The sequence below is a fragment of the Neofelis nebulosa genome, chromosome X (genome assembly GCF_028018385.1).
Source record: "Neofelis nebulosa isolate mNeoNeb1 chromosome X, mNeoNeb1.pri, whole genome shotgun sequence".
Lineage (NCBI taxonomy): Eukaryota > Metazoa > Chordata > Mammalia > Carnivora > Felidae > Neofelis > Neofelis nebulosa.
The window spans coordinates 33,664,361-33,687,768 of NC_080800.1; the positions used below are offsets into that span (position 1 = coordinate 33,664,361).

The following is a 23,408-nucleotide window of genomic DNA, read 5'->3' on the forward strand; positions in this document are numbered from 1 at the left end:
GAGCAGGGTAGCTCCAAAATTGGTCCCAAAATGGCTAGAGAGAGCAGGGGGAGAAGACTGGCTTGGGGGTTTTGTGGTGGTTGGGGAGTGGGCCCAGGGTGGAGGTTCTCGTGTATAGAAACCAGCCTGTGGGGTTTGAATCTCTCACAAGCACCAGAGGAAGGAGTACTCAGTCTTTCTTATAAGCTTGCTAACTTTGGAGCAGACGAGGGTAGAGCGAGGCTTAAAAGCTGTCAGGAAATATATTACCTCTTATGCTTAGGAAAGACTAAACTGGATGCTTTGGAAGCAACTTTCTGAAACTGCTCTTTTAGAAATGTGAACCAGCCCACCACTATGGTCTGTTATCACTAAATCACTGTTGGTTTCTGAGTGTTGACCTTGCTGGCTTTCCTGTTGACTCAGGACCTAGAGGTCAGCAAGTGTGATTGCCTGAATAGTTATTTCCCCTCATATTGGAAAATTCTGACATTTTGATATATACTTCAGTTGTTTAGTTGTTATAATTAAGGATCTCTGTAGATCAGGGGTGCCTGGATGGCTCAGTTGGTTAAGTGTGTGACTTTGGCTCAAGTCATGATCTCGTGGTTCGTGAGTTTGAGCCGCGCATCAGGCTCTGTGCTGACAGCTCAGAGTCTGGAACCTGCTTCAGATTCTGTATCCCTCTCTTTGCCCCTCCCCCACTCGTGCTCTGTCTCTGTCTCTCTCTCTCTCAAAAATAAATGGATGTTAAAAAAAGATCTTTCTAGATATAAAATTATAATTCCATAGGAGTCAGAAAGTTAACTGCAAATTTGTCTATGGTGTGTGTATTTATGTATTATTTTTATTTTAAAATAAAGCTTTTGCATCACTATCATTTGTAAAATCTTACACTAAGATACATTTAAACAAACTTTTATTTATTGTTTAAATTCTGGTTAACATACAGTGCAATATTGGCTTCAGGAGTAGAATTCAGTGATTCATCACTTACATACAACACCCAGTGCTCATCACAGCGAGTGTTTCCTTAATATCCATCACCCATCTAGTCCATCTCCCACCTACCTACCTCCATCAGCCCTCTGTTTTAATTTTTTTAGGTTTATTTCTTTGAGAGTGAGAGCGAGAGACAGTGTGAGTGGGGCAGGGGCAGAGAGAAAGAATGAACACCCCGTGGCTTGAACCCACGAACTGTGAAATCATGACCTGAGCAGAAATCAAGAGTCAGACGCTTAAGTGGCTGAGCCACCCAGGTGCCCCAACCCTCAGTTTTTAAATAAATATTGATATCCTTTGGAATACCACCTAACATCCTCTCCCATACCCCAGAGGTACTCACTCTAAACGTTCAACTTTAAATAACATATGTAAGCCTCAACTCTTCCTCTGTGTATTTTTTAAATTAATTTATCTTTTATTTTTAAATTTTAGCATAATTAATACACAGTGTTAAATTAGTTCCAGGTGTACATTATAGTGATTCAGCAATTTTCTACATTACTCAGTGCTCATCATGATGACTGTGCTCTTAATCCCCTTCACCTATTCCACCCCTCCTCCCCCCCAACTCACCTCCCCTCTGGTAATCAGCAGTTTGTTCTCTGTAGTTAAGAGTCTGTGTCTTGCTCTCTTTTTTTCCTTTGTTCATGTTTTGTTTCTTAAATTCCACATATGAGTGAAATCATATGGTATTTGTCTTTCTGTGACTTATTTCACTTGGCATTTTACGCTCTAGATCCATCCATGTTGTTGCAAATGGCAAGATTTCATTTCTTTTTTATGGCAGAGGCAAGTTTAGCTTTTTAAACAATTAGAATATATCGTGGCGGAGAAGTCAACTGCCAGGCTATGAGAACACCAGGATGTGTGCTCTTGTAGGTCAAGAAAAGAAACTCTGTTATGTTATCACAGAGTTGATAATGCTATGGGATTCTTTAGCTGTCTTTATTGGAAGATTCTGTCGATAATTAGAAGTGATTAATTTCCTGTTCAGTGACTGTGACTTTTTGTTGGTATTATGGGTGGGGTATATTTCTGACTCTGGATTAAAGCAAGGAAATTCTTAGATGAGACTACTCACTCCTTTCCCTCTTATTTTCTCTGTCAAACCTGATCAAATGTTTGGGGAAGGAGGATCTTACTCTACAAATTTAGTTTTCATAAAATGCTATTTTCAAATGTAGTATTTGCTCTGCTTAGTTAAAAGTAGATTGTCAGTCTTACTGTTTTATGTGCCCCTGAATTATGAGAGTACTTTTTTCTGTCATGCAGTAAATGGCTAGTTTTTCTTACTAAAGAATTACGCTTTAAGCCTCTCCATAAGTCAGATTCTTCCAGTATGACTCATTTTATGAGAATTATTTTTGGAAACTGCAGGCTGAAGTGTTTTTCAGTCCATGGTATTATTTACCATGTAAGTGATTTTTTTCACTAAGTCCCTATGGTGGTTTCGATTGCAGTGGAGGGAATATTCTGGATTCCACATGAAATACTGGGAGGCTGGGGTTCTAGTGGCTCCAGTGTTGACTTGTGTGGAGCACCCATCTATTGCTAAAACAATGCTTTGTAATAAGCTACTAAACCTTAGTAACTTAAAAGTCACAACCGGAGTTCTGCTTCCAGCAGGAAAGTGAAACATCTCTGTAGACCAATTCCCCAGAAAACTGGTGAAAGTCATTTTTAAAACAACCATTTAAAGTCTTTGGAAATAGGGGTATTCTTGGAGAAGATGGCGGTGTAGGAGGACGCTGGGCTCACCGTGTCCTGCTGATCACTTAGATTCCACCCACACCTGCCTAAATAACTCAGAAAACCGCCAGAAGACTAGCAGAATGGATTCTCTGGAGCCAAGCCCAGAGAGGCCCACAGAAGAGGGTAGGAAGGGCAGAGAGGCAGTGCGGGCTACACGGACTGTCGGGAGGGAGCTGGGGCGGAGGGGCGGCCTGCCGGCCAAGCAGAGCCCCTGAGTCTGGCTGGCAAAAGCGGAGGGGCTGGACGGAGTGTGTTAGGACAGCAAGCGGGACTTAACATCTGGAAGGTTATAAGTTAACAGATCTGCTCAGAGAACGGGAGGGCTGGAGGACAACGGGAGGGAGAGTTGTTGAGCCCGGGACGACAGAGCTCAGCTTGGCAGGGAACAAAGGCACTTGCCAGCGCCATCTCCCTCGCCCATCCCCCAGCCAAAATCTCAAAAGGAACCGGTTCCTGCCAGGGAACTTGGTTGCACCACGCAAACACCCAACGCTGTGCTTCTGCGGATCCATCCCTCCAGTGGCGGGTCTGACTCCCTCCCGGTGCCACAGGGCCCCTCCCAAAGCAGATCACCAAGGATAATCGAGCTGAGCCTGCCCCCTCCCGCCCCATGCACCTTGCCTATCCACCCCAGCTAATATGCCAGATCCCCAGCACCACAAGCCTGTCAGTGTGCAAGTAGCCCAGATGGGCCACGCCACCCCACAGTGAATCCCACTCTTAGGAGAGGGGAAGAGAAGGCACACACCGGTCTGACTGTGGCCCCAGCGGTGGGCTGGGGGCAGACATCAGGTCTGACTGCGGCCCCACCCACCAACGCAAGTTATTCAAGACAGCACAGGGGAAGTGCCCCGCAGTTCCGCACCACTCCAGGGACTATCCAAATTGAAGAAACGGAAGAATTCCTCAAAAGAATCTCCAGGAAATAACAAGAGCTAACGAACTGATCAAAAAGGATTTAAACAATATAACAGAAAGTGAATTTAGAATAATAGTCATAAAATTAATCGCTGGGCTTGAAAACAGTATAGAGGACAGCAGAGAATCTACTGCTACAGAGATCAAGGGACTAAGGAACAGTCAGGAGGAGCTAAAAAATGCTATAAACGAGCTGCAAAATAAAATGGAAACAACCACGGCTCGGATTGAAGAGGCAGAGGAGAGAATAGGTGAACTAGAAGATAAAATTATGGAAAAAGAAGAAGCTGAAAAAAAGATTTAAAAAATCCAGGAGTATGAGGGGAAAATTAGAGAACTAAGTGATGCACTAAAGAGAAATAATCTATGCATAATTGGTATTCCAGAGGAGGAAGAGAGAGAGAAAGGTGCTGAAGGTGTACTTGAAGAAATCATAGCTGAGAACTTCCCTGATCTGGGGAAGGAAAAAGGCATTGACATCCAAGAGGCACAGAGAACTCCCTTCAGACGTAACTTGAATCGATCTTCTGCACGACATATCATAGTGAAACTGGCAGAATACAACAATAAAGAGAAAATTCTGAAAGCAGCTAGGGATCAACGTGCTGTAACATATAAAGGGAGACCAATAAGACTCGTGACCGATCTCTACTGAAACTTGGCAGGCCAGAAAGGAATGGCAGGAGATCTTCAATGTGATGAACAGAAAAAAAATATGCATCCGAGAATCCTTTATCCAGCAAGTCTGTCATTTAGAGTAGAAGGAGAGATAAAGGTCTTCCCAAACAAACAAAAACTGAAGGAATTCGTCACCACTAAACCAGCCCTACAAGAGATCCTAAGGGAGATCCTGTGAGACAAAGTACCAGAGACATCACTACAAGCATGAAACCTACAGACATCACAATGACTCTAAACCCATATCTTTCTATAATAACACTGAATGTAGATGGACTAAATGTGCCAACCAAAAGACATAGGGTATCAGAATGGATAAAAAAAAAAAAAAAAAAAAACAAGACCCATCTATTTGCTGTCTACAAGAGACTCATTTTAGACCTGAGGACACCTTCAGATTGAAAGTGAGGGGATGGAGAACTATGTATCATGCTACTGGAAGTCAAAAGAAAGCTGGAGTAGCCATACTTATATCAGACAAACTAGACTTTAAATTAAAGGCTGTAACAAGAGATGAAGAAGGGAATTATATAATAATTACAGGGTCTATCCATCAGGAAGAGCTAATAATTATAAATGTCTATGTGCCGAATATGGGAGCCCCCAAATATATAAAACAATTACAAACATAAGCAACCTTATTGATAAGAATGTGATAATTGCAGGGGACTTTAACACTCCACTTACAGAAATGGATAGATCATCTAGACACACAGTCAATAAAGAAACAAGGGCCCTGAATGATACATTGGATCAGATGGACTTGACAGATATATTTAGAACTCTGCATCCCAAAGCAACAGAATATACTTTCTTCTCAAGTATACATGGAACGTTCTGCAAGATAGATCACATACTGCGTCACAAAACAGCCCTTCATAAGTATACAAGAATTGAGATCATACCATGCATACTTTCAGACCACAATGCTATGAATGTTGAAATCAACCACAGGAAAAAGTCTGGAAAACCTCCAAAAGCATGGAGGTTAAAGAACACCCTACTAAAGAATGAGTGGGTCAACCAGGCAATTAGAGAAGAAATTAAAAAATATATGGAAACAAATGAAAATGAAAATACAACAATCCAAACCCTTTGGAATGCAGCAAAGGCATTCCTGAGAGGAAAATACATTGCAATCCAGGCCTGTCCCAAGAAACAAGAAAAATCCCGAATACAAAATCTAACAGCACACCTAAAGGAAATAGAAGCAAAACAGCAAAGACACCCCAAACCCAGCAGAAGAAGAGAAATAATAAAGATCAGAACAGAAATATACAATATAGAATCTAAAAAAAACTGTAGAGCAGATCAACGAAACCAAGAGTTGTTTTTTTCAAAAAATAAACAAAATTGATAAGCCTCTAGCCAGGCTTCTCAAAAAGAAAAGGGAGATGACCCAAAGAGATAAAATCATGAATGAAAATGGAATCATTATGACCAATCCCTCAGAGATACAAACAGTTATCAGGGAATACTATGAAAAATTATATGCCAACAAATTGGACAACCTGGAAGAAATGGACAAATTCCTAAACGCCCACATGCTTCCAAAACTCAATCAGGAGGAAATAGAAAGCTTGAACAGACCCATAACCAGCGAAGAAATGGAATCAGTCATCAAAAATCTCCCAACAAATAAGAGTCCAGGACCAGATGGCTTCCCAGGGGAGTTCTACCAGACGTTTAAAGCAGAGATAATACCTATCCTTCTCAAGCTATTCCAAGAAATAGAAAGGGAAGGAAAACTTCCAGACTCATTCTATGAAGCCAGTATTACTTTGATTCCTAAACCAGACAGAGACCCAGTAAAAAAAGAGAACTACAGGCCAATATCCCTGATGAATATGGATGCAAAAATTCTCAATAAGATACTAGCAAATCAAATTCAACAGCATACAAAAAGAATTATTCACCATGATCAAGTGGGATTCATTCCTGGGATGCAGGGCTGGTTCAACATTTGCAAATCAATCAGCGTGATACATCACATGAATAAAAGAAAAGGTAAGAACCATATGATCCTGTCAATCGATGCAGAAAAGGCCTTTGAGAAAATTCAGCAACTTTCTTAATAAAAACCCTCGAGAAAGTCGGGATAGGAGGAACATACTTAAACATCATCAAAGCCATTTATGTAAAGCCCACAGCTAACATCATCCTCAATGGGGGAAAAACTGAGAGCTTTTTCCCTGAGATCAGGGACACGACAGGGATGCCCACTCTCACCGCTGTTGTTTAACATAGTGTTGGAAGTTCTAGCATCAGCAATCAGACAACAAAAGGAAATCAAAGGCATCAAAATTGGCAAAGATGAAGTCAAGCTTTTGCTTTTTGCAGATGACATGATATTATATGTGGAAAATCCGACAGACTTCATCAAAAGTCTGCTAGAACTGATAAATGACTTTAGCAAAGTTGCAGGATACAAAATCAATGTACAGAAATCAGTTGCATTCTTATACACTAATAATGAAGCAACAGAAAGACTAATAAATAAACTGATCCCATTCACAATTGCACCAAGAAGCATAAAATACCTAGGGATAAATCTAACCAAAGATGTAAAAGATGAAAACTGTAGAAAGCTTATGAAGGTAATTGAAGAAGATGTAAACAAATGGAAAAACATTCCGTGCTTATGGATTGGAAGAATAAATATTGTTAAAATGTCAATACTACCCAAAGCTATCTATACATTCAATGCAATCCCAATCAAAATTGCACCAGCATTCTTCTCAAAGCTAGAACAAGCAATTCTAAAATTCATATGGAACCACAAAAGGCCCCGAATAGCCAAAGTAATTTTGAAAAAGAAGACCAAAGCAGGAGGCATCACAATCCCAGACTTTAGTCTCTACTACAAAGCTGTAATCATCAAGACAGCATGGTATTGGCATAAAAACAGACACATAGACCAATGAAATAGAATAGAAACCCCAGAAGTAGACCCACAAACGTATGGCCAACTCATCTTTGACAAAGCAGGAAAGAACATCCAATGGAAAAAAGACAGTCTCTTTAACAAATGGTGCTGGGAGAACTGGACAGCAACATGCAGAAGATTGAAACTAGACCACTTTCTCACACCATTCACAAAAATAAACTCAAAATGGATAAAGGACCTGAATGTGAGACTGGAAACCATCAAAACCCTAGAGGAGAAAGCAGGAAAAGACCTCTCTGACCTCAGCCATAGCAATTTCTTACTTGACACATCCCCAAAGGCAAGGGAATTAAAAGCAAAAATGAACTACTGGGACCTCATGAAGATAAAAAGCTTCTGCACAGCAAAGGAAACAACCAACAAAACTAAAAGGCAACCAATGGAATGGGAAAAGATATTTGCAAATGACATATCGGACAAAGGGCTAGTCTCCAAAATCTATAAAGAGCTCACCAAACTCCACACCTGGAAAACAAATAGTCCAGTGAAGAAATGGGCAGAAAACATGAATAGACACTTCTCTAAGGAAGATATCCGGATGGCCAGCAGGCACATGAAAAGATGCTCAATGTCACTTCTCATCAGGGAAATACAAACCAAAACCACACTCAGATATCACCTCATGCTAGTCAGAGTGGCCAAAATGAACAAATCAGGAGACTATAGATGCTGGAGAGGATGTGGAGAAACGGGAACCCTCTTGTACTGTTGGTGGGAATGCAAATTGGTGCAGCCACTCTGGAAAACAGTGTGGAGGTTCCTCAGGAAATTAAAAGTAGACCTACCCTATGACCCAGCAGTAGCACTGCTAGGAATTTACCCAAGGGATACAGGAGTCCTGATGCATAGGGGCACTTGTACCCAAATGTTTATAGCAGCACTCTCAACAATAGCCAAATTATGGAAAGAGCCTAAATGTCCATCAACTGATGAATGGATAAAGAAATTGTGGTTTATATACACAATGGAGTACTACGTGGCAATGAGAAAGAATGAAATATGGCCCTTTGTAGCAACATGGATGGAACTGGAGAGTGTGATGCTAAGTGAAATAACCCATACAGAGAAAGACAGATACCACATGTTTTCACTCTTATGTGGATCCTGAGAAACTTAACAGAAACCCATGGGGGAGGGGAAGGAAAAAAAAAAAAAAAGAGGTTAGAGTGGGAGAGAGCCAAAGCGTAAGAGACTCTTAAAAACTGAGAACAAACTGAGGGTTGATGGGGGGTGGGAGGGAGGGGAGGGTGGGAGATGGGTATTGAGGAGGGCACCTTTTGCGATGAGTACTGGGTGTTATATGGAAACCAATTTGACAATAAATTTCATATATTGAAAAAAATAAAAAAAAGCCTTTGGAAATGGTCTTAAGGGCATACACAAATGAAGTATGTATTCAAGAAAATCTCTTAAAACTTCAGAAGTTGCAGTGAGCCTGTGGTATCTGAACTGATACCCAAGCCATGTCACTCCCATCCTAGCTCACCAAAATGGAAACACTCCACTTAAGACTGTGCAGCAAAGGACACAGGGCTCTTTCTCCCTCCAACTCCTACTCCTACTCCATTCTGCCTCCAGCTACTTGTTGCAAAGACTCAGTCCTGGGCAAGTATGGCTGAGAGATGGGGGCTTGCTTCTTCCTCCTAACCCCCCGTCATGGGATGTAGTCTCTACCTTGGATGTGGCATCACTGAGTATATTGTGACCTGATCACGTATACAAGTACCGTGTTATACAGTGAGAGGCAAGGTGAGAAGAGCCGAGGTTACTTTCCCTCCATAAGGGTTCAGCTCCTAAAGGAAGAGGGTCACTCAGAAAAATGTCCTGTTGTCCCCACCCCCATCACCAGAGCCATGTCTCAGGGATTGTTCCCCTGGAGGAGAAGTGGACCATAAAACAGAATGCTGAGGGGTGCCTGAGTGGCTCAGTCAGGTAAGCAGCCGACTTTGGCTCAGGTCATGATCTTATAGTTCATGAGTTTGAGCCTCGTGTCGGGCTCTGTGCTGACAGCTCAGAGCCTGGAGCCTGCTTCAAATTCTGTCTCCCTCTCTCTGCCCCTCCCCTGCTCATGGTCTCTCTCTTTCAAAGATAAATAAACATTAAAATAAAATTTTTTATAAAATTAAAAAAAAAAAGAAACAGAGAACGCTGAATCCCTTACCAAAAGAGCTGATTTCATTTGCAACAAAGTATGGAGAAGGTTGAACTTAAGGGCACTCTCAAAAACAGTGGAGGTTGTGATGAAAGGCTACTGGGAAAAGATTTGTAGATTAATTGGAGGTACAGATGAAACTGTAGGCTGGCTAGTTTTCTGGAGAGTGGCTGAGAAAGAGGCACCTGGGAGGAGCCCTCCTGGGGACAGAACAGATCTTAAACATTGACCTAAGCAACTGATCTTTCAAGAGAGCCTGGGTTTGATTAGATCAGCCTGTGGAATAATTCATGCTTCAGAACATTTGTTAAATACAGTAGAACAATCAGCTGGTAACTAGTGGAGCTTAACAGTTGGTTGTGGTCGAGGAGACGGAGAGAGTTGTGCCAAAACCAATGGCATCCCAGGGTGACAGGAGTCATACCCACACCTGCAGCCCATGAGGAACCACATAAAAGATTTCACAACATAAGGAGAGGCTGCCGACTGCCCTAAAATAATCCAGCCAGTTACTAAACATTTCACTAGAGACATAATAATAGGCACTTGGTGGTGGAACCAATACTCAGAGTTACTATATTATCTAAAATTGCCACTTTCAAACAAAAAGTTGTGGGACACACACAGAAACAAACAAAACACATGGCCCACATACCAGAACAAAAGCAGGCAACAGAAACTTGTGAGGTCAATCAGATGTGGCATTTAAAAGAGACTTCAAAGTCGCTCTAAGAAATATGTTCAAAGTCCTGAAGGGAACCATGATTAAAGAATGACAAAGCTGCATCAAACAGAAAATGCCAGTAAAGCCAGAGAAATCATACAAAGGAACCAAATGGAAATTCTGAAGCAGAAAAGTACAGTGACTGAAATGGCAAATTCATTAGAGGGCTGACTGGTAGATTTGAATTGACAGAAGAAAGAAACTGTGAACTTGATAGAACTGTTGAGATTTTTTCAGTGTGAGGAGCAGAAAGAAAAAATGAAGTTTTTCAGACTGAAAGCAAGCAACTGCAGGCAGTAATTCAAATCCATAACCCTTCCAGAAAAAGCACTGGTTAAGGGAACTATGTAATTTTAAAAGACAATAGAAATGCATATTTGTTTTTGTTTCTTTTTTCACAGATTAAAAAAAAAATTGTATAGTGTATCATGCATAAAAGATAGAAAAATGTAATATATTTTCCAAGAACAGCACACAGCAGATGGGTGGAAGCAAAGCTGTATTGGGTTAAGAAAAGGACTAGAATGCGTAGGAACAAATGAAGAGAAATATAAATGACAAATAAGGAGGTTAATAGAACAAAATCTTTGTAACTATATGTTTGCTTTTTCTCTCAGCTTCTTTAAAGGCACAGAGACATGACATAGTATAAGGTAATCATTCTTTCAACGTGTTACTGAGTTTGTAGAATCTGCAGTTTTAATATATAACAATAATACCACAAAAAGGAGATGAATTGACTTTTTGTCCTTGTGAAGCATCCAGTCTAGTGGGAAAGACAGTTGCCCAAAGAAATGTGTAATTCCAAATTGTCATGGATGATCTAAAGCAGAGTTTATCACCCTCAGCAGTACTGACATTTTTGACTAGAGAACTCTTTCTTGTGGGGCAGGAGGGATGTTCCTGGTATAGTAGGATATTTAGCAGTATCCTTGGCCTGTGCCCCCTAGATGATAATAGCACACAATGGTTGTGATGCCATAAAGTATCCCTATACATTGTCACATGTCCCCTAAAGGGCAAAAGTATCCTCATCTAAGAACCACATTACCTTAAAAATGTACATTAAAAATAAATTTAGATACTGGGTGCCTGGGTGGCTCAGTCGGTTGAGCGTCTGACTTCGGCTCAGGTCGTGATCTTGCGGTTTGTGAGTTCAAGCCCCGCGTCGGGCTCTGTGCTGACAGCTCAGAGCCTGGAGCCTGCTTCAGATTCTGTGTCTCCCTGTCTCTCTGCCCCAACCCACTTGCATTCTGTCTCTGTCTCTCTAAAAAATAAATAAACATTAAAAATAAATTAAGAGACAATAAAAGGATGTAACTTGAGTAATGAAGGAATCAAGTAATCAAGGAATATCCTCTGACAAAGCGACAGTGAGACTGAGAACTGGTACAAGAATATGGAATTAGGTAGAGACGAGGCAAGAGAAAGAGCATTTCAGAAAGATGGGAATGGGCTAATTCCTAAGCTGTCAATGTATTAGAGGCCTTTTAATAAAAGTAATGTAACCAAACATGAATGCAAAAGAGGATGGTGTTGAGATGACCTTGTACCCACCCACAAACAAGGAAAAATTCTGGACTTTAATAGACTTCTTGGAACTTGGATCCATCTCTCGTGTCTGGATGAACATGAACTTGATTTTTGTATATACAGTAAAACTTTGGATTGTGAGTAACTTGTTCTGTGAGTGTTCCACAAGATGAGTAAACATTTCTAACAAATTTTAACTTGGTAAATGAGCGATGCCTTGCAATACGAGTAGTACATGATGCTGAATGTCACATGATCACAACTGAGCCGTCGTGTTCTCTCTCTCTCTCTCTCTCTCTCTCTCTCTCTCTCTCTCTCTCGGTGCGGCATTGTGGATGATCATCTCCCATGCTCGGATGCTGTTTGATGGAAATCCGTGATTTTTCAGAATGTTGGAAGTTGCCCATAACTGGCACTGGTGTATTTTTTGTCACTTCAAAGCACCTGTGGACAGTCCTTTGCTTTTCCATACAAGAGTAAGCTTAGGAATGCTTTGCTTCATTCTAGGTCAGGCTGCCTGCAGATATAGACCCTTTGCTCTGCTGCTTTATTGCCAGTTACATTAAATACAGTATATGACATTATATTATGTCATTATATATGACAGTATATTAAAAGTTTGTTTATTTTTGAGAGGCCACAAGTGGGGAAGGGGCAGAGATAGAGGGAGACATAGAACCTGACACATGCTCCAGCCTCTGAGCTCTTAGCACAGAGCCTGGTGCGGGGCTCAAACCCGTGAACCGTGAGATCATGACCTGAGCCGAAGTTGGCTGCTTAACCAACTGAGCCACGCAGGCACCCGACAGTATATTAATTATATATGACAGTGTATTAATACTGCACTGTAGTCAATATCCGTGTGAGCATATACAATGGCCCCCATGCAGAAAAAGATGCTATTGAGCCAATAGATAGCAGTGATTCCATTAGTGATAGTGCAAGTCATCCTACATGATAATTCTCTTCTCTTCCTCACACCAGCCACAAAGGCTTTGAAATGTAAGTGCAGGTTAATTTGTTTATTTTTCTTTATATTTTGTAATTTATTTATTTATTTGTATTATAGTATTGTAGTCAGTTTTACACTAATATCTTTGGGTTGTGGAATGAATCATCTGAGTTTCCATTATTTCTTATGGGGAAATTTGCTTTGATATACAAGTGCTTTGGATAACAGGCCTGTTTCTGGAACAAATTAGGCTTGCAAACCAAGCTTTGCATGACAGTTTGGAATTACACATTTCTTTGGTCCTCTGTGTTTCCCACTAGACTGGATGCTTTACAAGGACAAAATAGTTGTCTGTTTTGTTTGCCATTAAAGATCTAGCATCGGGGCGCCTGGGTGGCACAGTCGGTTAAGCGTCCGACTTCAGCCAGGTCATGATCTCGTGGTCCGTGAGTTCGAGCCCCGCATCAGGCTCTGGGCTGATGGCTCAGAGCCTGGAGCCTGTTTCCGATTCTGTGTCTCCCTCTCTCTCTGCCCCTCCCCCGTTCATGCTATGTCTCTCTCTGTCCCAAAAATAAATAAAAAAACGTTGAAAAAAAATTAAAAAAAAAAAAAAAGATCTAGCATCTCCGTGCTTGCTACCAGGTAGCTGCACAATAAACATTTGTTCAATAAGAGCAGGCAGGAGGTAAGGATGGAAAGGAAAGACTTTATAAGGAAAGTATATAAACATTACTGTGTAGAAGATGCTGTCAGGGTCCTGCCCATATCATCACATCACATACCAATTAGATACATATTTGCCTGACTTCGAAATGTTAGAGCCTGCATTTTTTTGGTAAAGGTTTTTATTAGGCTTTCAGAGCTCACTGCCCAATAGCATGATAGTCCAGAATGCTGGGGCAATATCTTCCCTTGGAAAGTGTATCTTCTAGTGTCCTCTAAAGTTCTTCAGTGCTACTAAGCTGATTAATAGTGGACATTTGTTTGCTTCCTTCCCTTCCCTGTCTCATTGCCCCACTTTCCTATTAGTTTCCTGGGAATACTCACCATGGTAGGCTAAAAAATGGCCCCCAAAGATAACCAGATCCAAACCTCTTGAGCTTGCAAGTGTTACCTTATATGCCAAAAGAGAATTCACATGTAAGATTAAGATAAGGATCTTGAGATGAGAGATGATTCTGTATTCTCTGATAGAATCCAAATGCAAACACACATGTCCATATAAGAGGGAGGCAGAGAGGGATTTGACGCTGAAAAAGGAAATTTGACCACTGATGGAAGATGCCACACTGCTGACTGTGAAGATGGAGGAAGGGGGTACAGACAAGAAATGCAAGGAATGTGGCTTTGGGAGCTGGAAAAGTCCAAGAAACAGGTTTTCCTCTAGAACCTCCAGAGGGAGCATGGCCCTGTTGGCAACTTGTTTTCAGCCCAGTGGCACTCTCGTGGACTTCTTACCTCCAGAGCTGTCCGAGACTAAATACGTATTTTTTTAAGAATTATTTTATTTTATTTTTTAGGGAGAGTACATGAGCGGGGGAGAGGGACAGAGGAGGAGAGAGAATCCCAAGCAGTCTCCACACTCCACACAGAGCCCGATCCCAAACCCTGGGATCATGACCCGAACTGAAATCAAAAGCCGGATGCACAACCGGTGACCCATAAGTATGTATTCTTTTAAATCAGCAAATCTGTAGCAATTCATTAGCAGCCATAGGAATCTGATACAGATTTTGGTAAAATGAAGTAGTTTGCTGCCGTAATGAATATCTAAAAATGGGAAAGTGGCTTTGGAATTGGATAATGGCTATCAGCTAGAATAACTTCGAGAAGTATGATAGAAAAATCCTAGATTACCTTGAACAGTTAGTAGAAATGTGGATATTAAAAGTGTTGCTGGTGAGGGCCCAAAAGAAAGTAAGGAGCACAGTGGAGAAAATGTGCATTGTTGTAGAGAAGGCCTAAGTCATCAAAGACAACCTATTAATGGAAATATAAGTGTCAAAGGTGTTCCTGGTAAAGGTTTAGAAATGAGGAACGTCATAATGGAAGATGGAGAAGAGGGGATTCTTGTTATGTAGTGGCAGAAATCTTGGCTGAATTTTGTCCTGCAATTACACGGAAAGCAGAAGTTGTGAACAATTAGTTGAAGATTTAGTTGAGCAGATTCCCAAGAAAAGTGTTGAAGGTGTGCCCTCGTTTCTTCTTGCTACTTATAGTAAAATGCTAGAAGAAAGTAAATTGAGGTAACTGCTCTTAAGCAAAAGGGAACCAGGACTTGAAGATAGGAGCAATTCTCAGCCTGTCTAGATTGCAAAAGACATTAAAAGGAAAGGATTTATGTCAGGAAAGCATCCTGTGGAGATAAAAATCAAGCGTGTAGCTAGACATCTTTGAGGGATCAAAAGATCAAAGTATTCAGTCATACAGAGGGCTCTTTGAAGTGATATGGGGTGTGAATCATGGGTAACCTCCAGCCATCTCAGCAGAAGCAATGAGTTGGGATGGCATATTCCTGGAGAGAACTGTGAACAGGTCTCCTGTTTAAAGACAGGAATCCCCAAGGCACAAATGGGAGACTACAAGACTTTTGACTATGTTGAATCAGCAGAAACAATGCCATCTTTAACTGAAAGGATAGATGAAGAAATAAAAGAAGGCTATGGGACTCCAAAAATTTGACAAGAGGAAAACAAGGTGACAAAACTACTCAGCTATAAGCATGTGCTCCATTCAAAATAAAAGAAAGATGATTTTGAGGACAGAGCCATGGTTGCAGGTAAAGTCATGTGACCAGAGGGAGGAGCCTGAAGCCACAAAAGATAATTCCCAGATTGAAACCTATGTAGGTTTGTCTCCTTGATCCCCATTGCTTGGATCAGAGACTCCTCTCTTCCTTCTACTTCTCTCTTTTGCCACGAGAGGGTATATAACTGTTATCAGCTGTAAATGAACCTACAAGAAAGCAGAAACACAAACTTAGTGGAGAGGAAAACTTAAATGATAAAAATGAGAGGCAACATCTCTTGGTGCTTTGGCTTCCCCTAGGACAGCCAAGAAGACAACTGGGGTTAAACTAAGCCCAAGGTACACTTCTCTTTCTCAACAACGTTTACCTGATTCTGACATATAAACATCCCATTATGATTTCCAAAATGATCAAGGGGTATTTCTCAAACAGTGTAAAATCAAGACACTAATACAGATATGAAATAAACATGTGTTAAAAGATTCTGTTTAATCAATGAGGGAATGGGAAGAGGTTATAACAGGTTCATAGAGAATCCAAGGATGAGATGCAGGAAATGTAATCAAGAATATTTAAATCAATGTATAAATTGAGGCAAAAGTGGTCTTATTATATCATGGGGGGGTCAATGTAATGTCTCCTAGATAACACATTTTACATATTTATCACTACCTATAACAAAGGTTTATAAAAGACCTCAGAGACAATAGAAGGCTAGAATCAGATAATGTGGAGTGGTGTCCTAAGACAGAAAAGTTTTCCATTGAAACACACGTTTATCTTTATAATGTTAAAATAAGCAGAAAATTACAGTTTTCTCAAAATCAGGTCCAGTCATTAGGGTGACCAGGTTCCTGTCCTGGACGTTTCCAGGTTGATGCCTGATGACAAAATGGGCACCAGTAACATCACAAAGTGTAAGATGTCACAAAGGCAGCTCCCTGACCAATGAGGAGCAAGAGCAGGGGCATGTAGTGGGGAGGGTTAACTGCTGGTATCTTGAGAGACCTAATCCAACTGGAGAAGGAAGCAGAGCTGATTGGAGCCAAACCCAGCCAACATCATGTCGGGGAAAAAAATCCAGGCGAGCTCCTGTCAGACTCCATCCCATCTTATAAGAAGTGAGCTACAGTGTCCTTTGAGCTACGTGGACCGCCTCCTGCTTGAGGATCAACATACCCAAGGCTGGAATTCATCCACAAATCGTTTCCGCCTTACCATGCTTGACCACCTTACTGACTACATCCTACAGATGGTAGCCAATGAGGCCATCAATAGCAATATGCACACCGTCCCACAAGATGATAGAGGCGTTGGCAGCAACGGACAGCGCCCCCAAAACTTGAAGAATGTGAGCTTCACTCTGTTTGATGAGATGCCTGGACCCAGGAGAAGTGGCTAAAGACTGGGTCCCAGAGCCTGGAGGGAGTCTTCACAGCCTTAGTCTTAGACAAAGCTTCTCATAGCTGAGGAATCCTTGGCCTCTGTCATCAGTAAATAAACGAGTTAAATTAAGTACCATGCTTCTGACTGGCTTCTGTTTCTGCCATTCTGCGTTGGAGGCGTCTGTCAGACATCCGGGAGGAGACCTCCCATGGGAGGTGGAGGGTGGACGGGGCGGTCAGTGTGGGATGCTGGACTCGGGCATTTCGGGGAGCGGTTTCGCTGGGGACAGTGCAGGAAGCGGCCCTGAGGGAGTAACGGGTCAGGGGGAAGAGACTTCCTCACTGGCGCTGAGCCAGTCCAGGCTTGTGAGGCCAGGAGGCTGGCGGGGTGGGGGTGGTTCTCCCAGGCATGTTGAATGCCCAGAAGGAGGGTGGGGGCTGAAGACCACGACTGAGGTGCCACAGGCCCTATTCCTGACCGGAGACCATGTGGAAGTCAGGAGGTGATGGCAGTGGGGGTGGGTGGGGAGGGTGGCATAGCAGCCGACACGCACTTAACGGGCCAGGGCTTCGCATGAAGATTGAGGAGCGACGGGGAAACCATGAAGAGGTACACGTAGAAGGAACTCTGCTCAGGTTGATTTGATGGCCTTATACCCCGCCTCATTCCAAAAAAGGGCTCGAGGTAGGGATTATTAGCTATTGCTGCGGTACTCTGTGGAGTATTTCCTTCTGCCCTCTCTCGCGGACACTGGTCAACCGTATAGTACTATGAAAGGTAGCATCTGGCCTAAGACATGTGATCCTAGACGTTCTTTTTAAAAACCATTTGTTAATGTTTCTCTATTTTGAGAGAGAGCATACAGGGAAGGGGCTGAACGAGAGGGAGAGGGAGAATCCCAAGGGAACTCCCTACCACCGGCGCAGAGCCCGATGCGGGGCTCGATCCCAGGGACTGTGAGATCATGACCTGAGCCAAAACCAACAGTCAGACCCTTGACTGAGCCTCCCAGGTGTCCCAATCCTATGAAGTTCTTAATGGTTATTGTTAATAGATTTATTTAGAAATATACTCCATTATAAACTCCTGTAGTAATCTCATTCTCCATGAAACACCTAACCCGTCTACGATCATATACTTGATGGAGCAACATAGAGTTATCAGTGGCTGAATACGTGTTTGGAGAGGTACAAGTGTGTTCCGTGTAAGTTCTGTCCCAAGTGGTGGACTCGGGAGGACATACAGTTCTTACAAAGACTCTTGTGGTGTTTTGGGTTAAAAAGAGTTGTCACGTCAAGTGTTCTGGCAGTCTTTCCCCTTCCTGTGACTGTCAACATTTAATATTTTCTCCGGTTCATCATGTGCTCAAGCCCCCCCCCCCCACAGCCCCCTGGACTGTCACAGAGGGCTGGTCAGAGGTTGCCTAGGCAGCGTCGACAAAGGGATCAGAGGAGCTGGGTTGGCCATCCCAGTTCACCACTTTGTGGCCATGTGATCTGGGACACTCCTCTGTTGCCTCTGAAAAGCACTTTCCCGTGTGAAATGGGGATAATAAGGGTTCCCCCGTCTTTGGATTTTTGCAAAGATTAAGTCATTGTGTGCCTGTCAACTGGCGCATAGCGCAGCACCCGGCACGGGTTGCGCCCTGAGTGCGTGGCTGCACGTCTCTCCCTTTCTGTAGACCACGTGCTTAGGCGTGCTTCCCCAGGTGCCCCTGGCCTGGATCTCACGCGATGGCGGGGGGCCTGGGCCGCTGGCTGTGAGACCACAGCCTGCTGAACCTCGGGGAGAGACAGAGTGCCACGCAGAGGAAGCAGCCAGAGGTACACCCAGGAACCAGACAGGCCTCAGCCTGGTTTCCTCTCTGCTCCCCTCTGCCTGGGGACTCATCCTCTCTCTGCTTCCTGCCACCATATGTGTAGGCAGCAAGACCCAGCTTGGCTTTTAGCTAATTCACAGAAGTATCCTGAGAATAATTGTGTGGAGGTTGTATTTAGAGCTTGTTACAATATGCGCTTGTAAAACTACAAGAACCCTTTCTTCGCACTTACTTCCCCTTCAGCCGAATATTTACAGAAATACTGTCAGCATGTCTACCCCACAAAATTCTTTTTCAAATTTCTTTACTCTTTATTTTCATAATTCAGTGATGGTGATGTGGGAGGGGCTCAGGGAGGTACCATCCCAGGCATCTATGGCCTCTTTAAGCAGCTTTGTATCTCTTGCAGCCTCCTCTCCGTCTGCTTGGCCGGGTACTTCCTGGCCCTCAAGTGGTAGGTGGTCCTCGTAGGCCTTGACCACCTGCGTGACCTCCCGCTGCTCCTTGGTAGGTTGTTACAGAGAGCCACGAAACCCTCCTAGCCTTAGCCAAGACCAGTTCTTCCTGCCAACTGCAGGTGAAGATTCAATAGGTTCTGGTCTCCAGGAAATGTAGTTTACGTGAGGGCACATCAGCTTCCATGGCTGTGAAATGAGGAGGTTGGACGACATTATTTTAAATGTCTGCTTGAAGCATATGTACAATTACCACCCTAAGAGCTTTTCCTGAGGAAAGTTCTTACAGTACATGGGGCTTCTTTTGGATCTCCTTTTTATATTTGGGGGCACTTTGGCCCCAAGATGGTAATCCCCTCCCCTCTCCTCATCTCACAGTCAGAAGGCGAGCTTGTCTCTCCTACCTGATGTTGAGGCTCTCTCCTCTCCTGTGTCCCGAGAAATGGGCCTTGAGACAGACAGTGTTTCGTGTTCTCCTCTGGGAAAAAGAAGATGAACTCGTCAGTACTGTCTTTTGAATGTTCAGTGTGTCTCTTGAATCTACGGAAGTGCCATCAGCAACTCGTTTTCTTTGGGAAATGCTGATAGGTTAGGATAAAATGATTGATTTCCTACTTTGATTTTATCTTTGTACTTGGCAAACGTAGGTCTTGTTCCACCGTATCTTATGTTGAGCCGTGTCACAGACACTTCTGCTTCTCAGTTATCTTGTTCTGAAAATTCTGACTCTGTCCACTGACGTGGTATTAAAGTTGATCATGTGGTGACATCAGAAGCCTGTACCCAAGAGCCTCTTCTTGGAAATACCTGTCCTTTTTCTTGGGAGTTCTCAGACAGAACTCCTTTGTTGAAAACAGGCCCTCTGTCCTGTAGCTGGTTGTATGGTCTTGTGGGAACCAGCAGAATTAAACAAAAAACAATCTGGAGGAGACAGACATGTATAATGGCTGGTTAATTTATTATTGATGATTTTTCACACGTAAAAACTTCTGTGGGAGGGCATAAAAATAATGCAAATGAAGGCAAAATTACTTTTTGCCCCTGTGGTATGCAAAAGAAGGTAATAAAGCCAATTCAAAAAAAAATGAGTCTTTTGATTAAGACTATTTTAGAAGTCTGGAGCAGGTTCTGAACATGTGTATTTTAATAAAAGCTCTAGGGATAAGTTTTATGTATAACTTCATTTTGAAAGCACTGACCTAGAAGATACTTGTTGCAAGTTAAAATAGATTGCAATCAAACATTTAAAATTAACTGAAGTTGCACTGAAAATATTGTAGTGTTGTTGCCTTAATATCATCAGGTAAAGTACCACCAGGATTCCACTAAATGGAAACAATGGACAGGGGTGCCCAGGTGACTCAGTTGGTTAAGCATCTGACTGTTGGTTTTGGCTCAGGTCATGATCTAATGGTTTGTGCGTTCAAGACCTGCACTGGGCTCTGTGCTGGCAGAGTGGAACCTGCTTGGGATTCTCTCCCTCTCCCTCTGACCCTGCCCCACTCAGGCTTGCTCACTCTCTCAATCTCGAAATAAATAAATAAACTTAAAAAAAAAAAAAAAAAAACAATGGCCAGTGAGAATAGTGACAAATCTCTAGGAACATCTTATATATGACACAATTTCTAAAATATTTATGTTAGTAATATTAACCGTATTCACATTTAACCTAGAGAACATTGACCACCTCTTTTGAGAATTTGTTCCCATGCAACTCTTAAACAGTAGTATATCAAATAAATCTCATAATTCTACTACTTCTCTTTCTGCAAGGTGACAGAATCTTTGTGACTTTCAGGGCCTTCTGGGAAATCTCAGAGTTTTAATTGCAAGATATATTTTGAATTATTGTTTCATTTTTCATTTAGTATTAATTTTGGGAAAGCAAAAAGTAAAATTACCAGGACATTTAAGCTCTTAGGATTATGGAGGGGCACTTGAGTGGCTCAGTCGGTTAAGCAGCAGACTCTCGATTTCAGCTCTGGTCATGATCTCATGGTTCATGAGATCAAGCCCCACATCAGGCTCCACACTGACACTTGCTCTCTCTCAAAATAAATGCATAAACTTAAAAAAATTCTTTTAAAAAGGATAGGATTATGGTAGCTTCCGAACATGAATGGTTGTAGCTTGGCTACCTGTTACTTAAAGTGGCAATGTAATAAACAACCATCCAAAAGTTATGTAACTTCTGTTTATTTTAAAGAGAATAATCAGGGTCATGATGAAATCAGAACAAACTGAAAAAAGTTATTTTTTTGAAACACAAAACGGCAGATTATGAAGAATGTAGCTCAGAGAAACTGATTTTGAACTTCTGACTTTCAGAAATGTAATCAAATAAATGTATGTGTTTTGAAAGCCATGAAGCTTTTGGTAATTATTTGGAGCAGTCATAGGAAACTCATATGGCTAAGGTGTGACCTTTTATAGTCTTTTAGTAAGACCAGACCCATGCTCTTACAAAACTTGGTCTTTCTTACTTGAAAGTAAATCAAATCCTCAGATTGAGTTAATATGCACCATAATATTTGATACTAAAGTAACCACAATCTCTTTTTGAAAATCCTGTAAATAAACTTATGAAAATTGAGTCCAATTTGGAAAAATTTAGTACAAATTTGCGTCCCTTTTCAAGTTCTATTTTTGTGACCCTTCTACAGCTTTCTGTACATGCTCACTTTTATATTTCATCGTTCTCATTCCTGTTCCACAACAAAAAGCCATTTTACTTTAGAACAGCAATACCTTATGGGCTATAATGTATCCAAAATAAAACAGACTGAGATAGTAGATCAAAAAAATTAAAACTAGAGAAACAGATTCAACATCATTGTATTCGTGCTTTGGATTCACCTGGATCATCAAGAAAAGAAAGACACACTTGGGATTAAACTCTGCCTCAGGTGCACTTCTGTTACATTGAAATTTACCTAGCTCTGGTAGGTTAATGTATTGGGAATTTCTATTTGACCTCTCAGATGATTAGAAGATAATTGTCAGAACAAGATAAAACCATGACGTTCACACAGATATGAAACTAACATGTTTAAAGGTTTTCCTTAACCCATGAGAGAACCATTAGATGTTACAACTATGCCTTAGGAGTAAAGGCCATGCCCTAAAGTAAAACCTCTAATAGAGCCACCCTTAAAAATAATGAAATCCTACCCTTATAAATTCTGTACAGGAGATAAAATTTGGAGTCTGATTCCTTAAAATTAATCAGGCTTGGGGAAACCTTGGGTTTTCTCCGTAACTACCTTAACAAAACATAAAAACAAACCTATTGAACTGCCTACTGGAACAAAAAATCAACACTTTTCAGAGGAAGATAGCAGAACCTGGAATCTCTAACATATTCACATCATCCAGTATACAATAAAATTTATTCAACATGCAAAGAAACAGGAAAATGTGACCTATAGTCAAAAAAAAAAAAAAAAGGAAGCCAATATGCCCTATTGTTGGACTTTTTAGACAATGATTTTAAAGCATTTATTCTGTGATCAAAGAGCTAAAGGAGAATATTTTCAAAGAATAAAAGGAAATACAGTCTTAATGAACAGGTAGGGAATTTCAACAGGTAAATGGACACTATAACCAAATTAAAACTTTAGAACTTAATTGGGAATTTGAATGAGTCACTTCTCCAAATCCTTCCCAATTTCTATACCCCAGAAACAACTATGTCACCTTCTGGGTATCTGCCTGCTGTTTGTCTCACCTGCATGTTAAAGTGCTTTTTAAATGCAAAAAAAAAAAAAAAGGTGGGGGGGGGGGGAGCGGGGCGGGGGCGCTTGTGGGTGGCTCAGTCCTTAAGCATCTGGCTTTTGGTTTCAGCTCCTCACTATCTCAGGACATCCAGCTCCACACTGTCAGTGCAGAGCCTGCTTGGGATTCTTTCTCTCTGCCCCTCCTGCGTGTGTTTTCTCTTTTTCTGAATAAACTTAAAAAAAGAAAACAAACCTAAAAATAAAGTCTTAAAAAGATAAATGCAAAAAAAAAAAAAACCACTTTGGAACTTAAAATTACAATAACCCAACTAAAAAACACACTACACGGGTTCACCATCAGCTTGGAGGTGGCTGAAGGAGTCAGTGAACTTGAAGACTGATCAATAGGAATTATCCAGTCAGAAAAAAAAACCAAATAGAACAAAACAGATATCCTTGAGACTTTTGTTTTTAAAAAGTGTTATATTGGCTTTTCTGTGTGGCTCTTTGGACATAAGGAAGTAATAGTTCTCTTGATATGTAAAGCTGAACTCATCTTCTGTTCATTTCTCTGGGACCCCAAAGGGCTACTGCAGCTAGAAAGAAGCGTGCTATGATAACATAAATGAATAATTGTGTCAAG

General features: G+C 41.6%; 2 protein-coding genes across 7 annotated transcripts in view; both read left to right on the forward strand.

The window, feature by feature from the left end:
• SYTL5 (synaptotagmin like 5) overlaps positions 1–23,408 on the forward strand; it is a 272,831-nt gene that overhangs the window by 111,263 nt on the left and 138,160 nt on the right. The gene's annotated exons all lie outside the window — the stretch shown is intronic.
• LOC131502203 (huntingtin-interacting protein M) lies at positions 16,342–16,904 on the forward strand. Its single transcript, XM_058712823.1, has one exon. The coding sequence runs from the start codon at positions 16,453–16,455 to the stop codon at positions 16,789–16,791; it is 339 nt and encodes a 112-aa protein (XP_058568806.1). The 5' UTR covers positions 16,342–16,452; the 3' UTR covers positions 16,792–16,904.